General features: G+C 43.2%; 1 protein-coding gene across 3 annotated transcripts in view; it reads right to left on the bottom strand.

Annotated features, from left to right (window-relative positions):
• Positions 1 to 355: 355 nt before the first annotated feature.
• The window catches only part of RGMB (repulsive guidance molecule BMP co-receptor b), a 53,637-nt gene continuing 45,939 nt past the window's right edge, over positions 356 to 8,053 (bottom strand). For all 3 annotated transcript variants that reach the window (XM_061623101.1, XM_061623121.1, XM_061623110.1), the window contains one exon: positions 356 to 3,756. In XM_061623101.1, the coding sequence (XP_061479085.1) occupies positions 3,094 to 3,756 (663 nt within the window). In that variant the 3' untranslated portion in view covers positions 356 to 3,093. The remainder of the gene's footprint in view (positions 3,757 to 8,053) is intronic.

Genomic DNA, 8,053 nt, shown 5'->3' with positions numbered 1-8,053 from the left:
CAGTTTTTGATGTTTCTTACAAACATTTCCCAACATAAAACCACTGTCACCTTTCAATAATTGAGTTTGAGTGTTTCAAATAAAGTATCATACAGAATGAAATTACCATGTACCATTTGTAATTCAGTAATATGCGAGCACTGGTCAGAGGTCTGACTGCTTTTGCAAGGCACTATAGTACTGAACTAGACACAGCAATAAGGCTGCTTTCCATCTTCTAAGCGTGGAGTAGGCAGAAGGTGTCTTGCCAAAATGAACTGAAAAGAACCTTATCACTTCATTTTACTAGTGACTGTCACCACTTCTTGTCATATGCTGGTATCCACCAGGGGTCAGTAAAAGCACATTACAAAGATTCCACAGCATGATATGTAGCTTTATTCTTCTATCATAATAATTTAAACTATTTATACACTGCACAGTCACTCTCTTTGCTTTCTTTATTTTTTAACACAAATGTATACTCATCAGTATATCCATTAACCACATCTAAAGGAGCTTTGTAAAGACTGGGCACACTGGGTTTTTCTTATCTTTCAAGCATAAAAATAAGTTTGAAGCCTTCTAAGAGAGACAGCCTTTTGGAGCGCCTGTGAAAACCAGTGTTCCCTCTAAGCGCAGGTTTTCCCCAGAGACCGCTCACTCGCTTCAAACTATCCATATGTTTGGCATTAACTAAAGCTCTCTTGACTGTGGTGGACTTCAAGGGCCAACATGTGCAAATAACATTTTCTCAAGAAATCCCACAGCAGAAACAAGAAAATGAGAAGGGAAAAAAAACACTCCAGATACTTACATTTCTGAATTACTTATCTCTGAACTTTATGATTTAGATATTAGTGTACATACACACTCGTGGGGCTTGGGAACACAGGAAATTAGCTAGGACACAGCTGTTGTTTACGATGGGCTCACATTGCAGCTACAACTCTAGGCTTGTCTACCAGGCTTCTTCCACAAATACCTTTCCACTTGGCACACAAACATGGTAAGCTTCAACTATTCTAAGACCATCATGTTTTTCTCCATACAAGATAGAGGGGGCAAGGGGAGAGAAAAAGGAAGTTTTGCTTCAAATTCTATGCTGCCCCAACCATCAACAAAAGGCAGCCTTTCTTAAAAAAAAAATGCAGGATTTAAATCATTGAAGTAATGGGGAAAAAAGACTAAACAGCAAATTCAGCACAGTATTCTGAGCCTCAATAAAATTCATTTACACACTGGCCAGCAATTTCACCTTACGCAAAAAAAATTTAAACAGCATTTCCAATTCTCTCCAGTATTGCAAAAGGGGATATAAATATTTCCTCCAGTTCCAGCACTAAAAGTGAGCAATGTTACCATGAGGTGAACTAGTATGATGATGCATTTGTTTGGTTTTTCAGTATTTCATAACGAGCCCTGAAATGCAGGCCAATATAAAAGCCCTGTTTTAAATTTGGGGATGGGGGCTGAAGCTAAAAAGGAGGGCTTTAGATCCAAGGATGCCAATAACTCTCCACTCATTTTTTTAAACACTGCACAAGTCCCAAGAAGGGAGACAGCACCCATTCATACCCCACTTTGATCCCCTAGCCCCTAGTATATAAATATTTGGAGCAAGGACATTGTCTCGGGCAGGTCTGAGGAAGGGAACGGGAGCACTTCCTTAGGGGAGGCTTGGGTTGCCTGGTCATAATTTCTTGATCCGTTTTTGGCAACTTGCTTAATTTTAATTGCAGTAGCTTCCAGAAGGCTAACCACAGTCAACTGTTGCAAAACATGCACACGCAAGGAGAACCTCGTGGCATTGTAAAAGATTGACTGATTTCTTGTGGCATATGCGTTCACAGCCTGCAGCCCATTTTATCAAGATAATGCACTGGGTGATGCAGGCTGTAACCCAGGGATGGGGAAGCTGTGGTCCTCCTTATATGTGGTTGGATTCCATCTCCCATCATCCCTGACATTAGCCATGCTGGCTAAAGCTGATGGGAGTCAGGAGCCCAACAGCTTCCCCATCTTTGGGGAAAAGCACAGCAAGCTCTTCAAACCAGACTGCTGCGTTTCCTTATTTTCTGCCTCTCCTTTCAGACACAAACCTACATCAGAATGCTAAAAGGTTTATTTCCAAGCTTTAGATTTTTTTTTTTTTTGGCAGTTGCTGCTAGTTTAAGTAGACTGAAGGTTTCTAGGGTGGGTAGGGTAAATCAACCATGTTCAACCCGGAGAGGCCTACCACTATCATAGGATACACATATAATACGAACCTCTTGAAGATACCCATATAATCAATATATATTGGGATGGAATCCCAAAAACCTCAATAAGTTCGGGTCCCATTTGCACACATTTGGAAGGAGGGGATAAGGACACAATTTTCTACATACGCACCCTTCATAACTGATGCAAGATGTGCATTTTGCACTTGTGCATCAATACTCAAGTACAAAATACCACATAAAAAACGCAGTCCTCAGGAGACTAAAGACAAAATTGATCTGCATCAGCAATAAATTAGATGCAGCACTGAAGGTTCCAATTGTGAGGACCCATGGCAAATTATTTCTCTGTTCCTATGAAGCAAAGGCTGGCTACTGGCCCAGGGTCCAAAGGAAGAGTCAGCTCATCCCAGACCTGTACCCATCTTCCCAGCCAGCTTCTTGAGTTGTCTTAACTGGCCAAAAGGAATGAGAAAGATAGGAGAGAAAAGGGATCACAGAAGATCATGAGTTAAGCTAGGTAATACTTAAGAGGGAGCACTGGGTATGATATATGTACATGTGGATATATGCTTTACATATTACCTAGATACACATAAATATTTAATATATAAAAAATAAAGTGCTTTCTATTGGGTCCTGATGAAAGGACACTATAAAACATCTCACCAACTGCAAAGAAAAAAAAGTATTACAATCAAAAAAAGAATATTACATCCAACATACATAAAAAAATGGCAACACAATATGTACAATCTCTTCAGCGTCCCAGGACCAAATAAAGCATCCCTTCATATACATGGTATATACATATATACTCTTTAAGTCTATATATTATGACAATATATATTTTAAAACCTTTGTTCTCAACAAACAAAAAATCAAGACAACCCTACAAAAACACAACAAGCATCAAGCAGACAAGTCCAAGACTAAGACACAAGGCCTGCCCCTGACTGTTTCCCCTGTTGTTGGGGAAGATGTGCCACCGCTCCTTCCTGGGGTGTAGTGCCTCAACATCCTGCAAGGCACTATGGGCAGCGGCTGTGAAATTGGCATCGCCGGTGGTGAGCAAATCAAATACACAAGAGTAAAAATAGATGTCTTTCAACAGCATCTTCTCATGGCATTTCGTCGTTGCACTCTCCAGTGTGTACACAGACCGGCTCTGGCTTGAAGCACCAGGAGGAAGGAACTGCCCCATCACTGGCAAAGGGAGGTGCCCGCTGTCATCAATGCGTTCGCTTGAAGGGCACCCATTCACACAGAGCTGTAGGTCCTGGCTCTCTTCATAAGCCATAGCTAGCTCTTCTGGCATGCGTATGGCTAGTGTTAAGTAACGGCCAACCTGGCGCACAAACACAGTGGTCCCAATGTACCTGGCATGCATTTCCACATACTTGCCGCTGACTCTCTCCACAATGTGCAAGCTCTTGGTGTCGCCATCACCACCGCTAGTTGTGCCATCTACAAAAGCAGCTGGCAAATCATCAGTCACTGCCTGGTACACCTTCTGATCTGTGCAGTCTTGGTAAGATTTAAAAATAATGGTTATCTGCAGCAGAAAGGAAAAAAGAATAGAGTTAGAGCAGGAAACTCCATACTGCAAGTCTTAGGCATGTACAGAGGTTTAGGAATTGCACTGATAGCATAACTCAAAAAAGATTCTGTTCACTGCTAGATATCCAAATTTACCAGCTGCTAGGATGCTACTATTAAGTGCATTGCACAATTCTCGCATCCTGAGTATATTCCTAGGGCATCACAAAATTTCATTTCTGAAATATCACTGTGCAAATACCATCTGCTAGATCAGTCTTCCCCAACCTCACACCTTCCAGATGTTTTGAACTACAACTCCCCATCGACCCTCGTCAGCACAGATACTAGGTTGGGGGAGGCCGTCCTAAACCGTAGGAATCACGAGAAGATTAACAAACAACTTTTCTCAAAACTAATTCCCTGTTTTGCTTCCTTCTCTACGAAGTCACTTCTTCCTTCCAGGTGTGCAAGGTGAGTGACTCTCCACATTTATAAGTTCCAGCTTAATCACTTACTGAGTAATAATGAGGGTGTGCTCAAACTCTAGAATTACTGAACAATACTTTTACAGAGTGACAAAAAAGGGTTTTATACTGCAGTTCAGATGACATGAAAGAAAGGAGCGTTGGTGTGCTTACTGTGAAGACAAACTCCTTTGGCTTCACTGTAGGAAAAGGGTATGTAACAGGAATACCAACACCCCTTTAGACTTGTCCCCTGTGGCCAGGACATTTCAGGGACATTGTGGGACAAAGTAGCAAGGGCACAGATCTATCACATGGTGAGCAGCCAAGCTAACTTTATTGTAGTTATTACGAGGTATTTTTCGCCTGGTGGCTTCCGGAAGCGTTCTAGCTCGTATGAATGCATCCCTGGCAAAGCAGATTTGGAAGAGTCTTAGCTTTTTGTGATGGTTTAAAAATTAAAGTTAAGGGGCATCTCCTTCAAGTATTCCTATACAGACAGTTGTCTGCATCTGGCCCTCTGCTTTTAAAGAGCTTTACAGTAGCAAGAACTTTAGCAGATTATGCTGGGGCAGGAGAAGGGGGCACACAGGCGGGGGGGGAGAGAGAGAGAGAGAGAGAGAACACCTGGAAATTCAGATGAAGACCAATGGTCTGATGTACTGCAATATGATACCCAGTCTGCAAACCTGATTTAGCATGCTGAAGCAACAGAAAAGAGGTGGCACTAAAATCCAGAAAGCCAAAGAAGCAGGGAGAGAGGGAAGAGAGAAGAAGCAAAGCCTCATGCTCAGAAATAGGTCATTTCAGTATACAGTATGCCTTTTACCGAGACAGAGATTTTTGGAACCTTCCATTCAAGTCTTTTGTTTCCGAGCACCATTTCGTCCTGTCTTTGGCATGTTGGAGGGGGTGGGGTGGGGTGGCAATCAGGACATGACCGGAATTTGTTCTCTGCCAATCTCTTCCCACCTTTTATACCACCTGTGACCATTGAACAGCTGTCCAATGAGCTGTTGCAGAAATTGTTGCACAGATCAGGATACACACGCTCAGCAGGCCCACTGACCTGCACAGGCATTCCAGCGCAAGCACCACATAATCAGGGAATGTGTAGAGGAGGGCTCCTCCTCCTATATACACACATACGTACAAAATGTTTCACAAGAGACCCTATTTTCTAATTTGGTTTTTACCACCCTATTTGGGCTACCAGAAAATGAGGCACTGGGCACAATATCATTTAATCTGTAAAGCCTCTCCACACCTTTGCAGAAGGCAAAGTAAAAAGGAACAGACCCAAATAACAACTAGCTCTACCACACCACTGAATACGTGTGATATCACCAGTGGATTTAAACAGCTGGGATCGGTGGGAGTTGCGGGGGGGGGGAGTCTGCTTGAGCGTTGTCTGGATTGGAGCAAAAATCCAGCCCTTCAGCTCCACTGGAGCAAGTCACAATTCCTCTTTTGGCATTCATCATGTTCAGCTGCATTCAAAAACCCCGAGGGAGGCTAGTCTGGAGAGACTCTCTCACGTAATTTGTCAGGTAGCCAACTCTTCTTTTGAGACCGAGAGAGAGAAATCTGAAAAGAGCTGCTTTCTACACAACAGGAAACAGATTGATCTAGTAGCTCTAAACACCATACAAGTTGATGGTGGGCCCCCTCAGCAGCCACATTTTGTGCTACTCAACAAGGGAAACTTAGTTGACAGCCCAGCTGAAATCAGGTGTTCTGCACAAATCTGTTCACAGCCAAGTGAGATTTGAACCATACAAATCACTTCTAATGAGACACAGAACTCACACATCCGCCCACTGCCATATTCGCTGTGCAAGTGCCCATAAACTAATACCAGCCATGATGAAAAGGGGCATCCCCCCAAACTCTTAGAGTGTGGTTTCTTTTGTTTGTCAATTAGGCAGCTAGTTCTATCACTGGGAGAAACAAAGTTTATAAACTGGGGGGGGGGTTGGCAGGGGTTTACAACAAAACAGAAATCCATACGTAGTTGCTTCCAGTATTAGTGTAAAGCTGGGACAGTGAAACTGTGGCCCTCCAGAAGTTGCCAGATGACATCTCCCGTCTTTCCTAACTACTGGTCATGCTAGCTGGGGCTGGTGAAGGTTGGGGGTCCAACAATATGTGGAGGGCACCAGGTTGAGGAAGGCTGGTTAAGAGAACCCCCCCAAAAAAGCCCAACGAGGAGAAGATAATAGGGTCATCTCTCTTTTGGATTCTGCTTCCTTTACTATACACCTTTGGCCCTCCAGAAGTGGCGGAACTACAACTCCCATTATCCCTGGCCATTGACCATGCTTGCTAGAGCGGATGGGAGCTGCAGTTCAGCAACATCTGGAGGGCCACAGGTTCCCCACTCCTGCTCTGCACCCAAAGGGATACAAACGCTAGGTGAGAATTAAGCCTAAATGAGACCCAGAGAAATAAAGGATTGCCTACAGAACATCATACTATAATACAGACCACTTAGCCTGAAAAGGTGCCAAGCATCCTGTTGCCATGAGTGCAGCACTTCCCTGCAGTTTGTCTCTGCGGGCCACACAACTCCTATTAAAAAGGCAATGAACTTTTCCAAAGTCTGTATTAAGTGGGATAGTTTAAAACATACACACAAACAGGATGCATTATTCAAGACAATGTTAAAATCTCTCTCTCATCTTCATTTAGAAGCAGTAACACAATATAACGTGAAATGTATTAGCTTTCCAGCTAATGTATTGAGCATTCCACCTTTGGCAAAGCCCTGTTTATTGTCCTGAATGTTCGCAAGCTACAAGCAAGAGAGATTTTGCAAATCTAGCAAAGGGGTGCTTTGGAGAGAAGAGGGGGGAAAGCGCCTTTTAAAAAAAAGATTAAAAAATACATTTGGAGTTGTCACTTTCTAGAAAGGCGAAGTACAAACAAAGAACAACCTTTCACAGATGTAGCTTTTTCCATCAGCCACAGAACTCCAGAAACTGGTGTAGAGAATATTCTCAGACTAAGATGATATGGAAGGCCCATCGGGGGTCTACAAATGGTGACCTGACAAGCTTGAGAGCATGGATAGGGAACCATCCTTAGCTCAAGGGCCACATTTCCTTCTCGGCAACCTCTGAAAGGCCACATGCCAGGGTTGGCCAGGCCAGAAAGAATGTGGGCAGACCAATGAAGATAATTTTTATCCTTGTACAAATACACACATCCTCTCCATCTCCCATCCAGGCAAGCAAGAGGCATTATGAGAGTTCAAGAGCACATTGCAGCCAGGCAAGAAAACTATCAAGGACAGTGCCAAGCAGGTTGGTGAGGAATGTGGCACGTGGAGAGGGCAAGGCCAGACAGAGTCCTGCGCTTAGCCCTGGGCCTGAGATTTTCCATCCCAGCTTTAGGGCAATGTCCAGTGCTAATCAAACTCAGAGTAAGCCCACTGAAATCCATGGACAAGTCCGTTCATTTCAATGGGCCTAACACTGGATATTGTGTGGGGGCCAATGGCAAAGTCCAATCCAGTCACAATTTCTGCTTCTATTCAAGGATGATTAGACCTCGACCTTAAAAATCAGTCTTCCCCCACCTTGCATCCCCTGATGTTGGGCTACAAACTCCAGCATCCCCAGTTAGCAGGGCCAATGGTCAGGGATGACTAGAGTTGTAGTTTAGTTACTTTAATTCATTTATACAAGTTTGACCGACTTCATCTGTGCTGGAGTGGTAATTATTTTAGGTATTTTTTAAAATAGTTTTATAGATTTCAGCTGGTCTACAATTTTATAAGTCTTTGTAAAAAAAAATTTTTTTAAAGAAAAAAAGTAGTCCAGCATGTAGAGAGCCACACTTTCC

The sequence above is a fragment of the Rhineura floridana genome, chromosome 1 (assembly GCF_030035675.1).
Source record: "Rhineura floridana isolate rRhiFlo1 chromosome 1, rRhiFlo1.hap2, whole genome shotgun sequence".
Classification (NCBI taxonomy): domain Eukaryota; kingdom Metazoa; phylum Chordata; class Lepidosauria; order Squamata; family Rhineuridae; genus Rhineura; species Rhineura floridana.
This window is presented reverse-complemented; position numbering and strand designations above follow the sequence as displayed.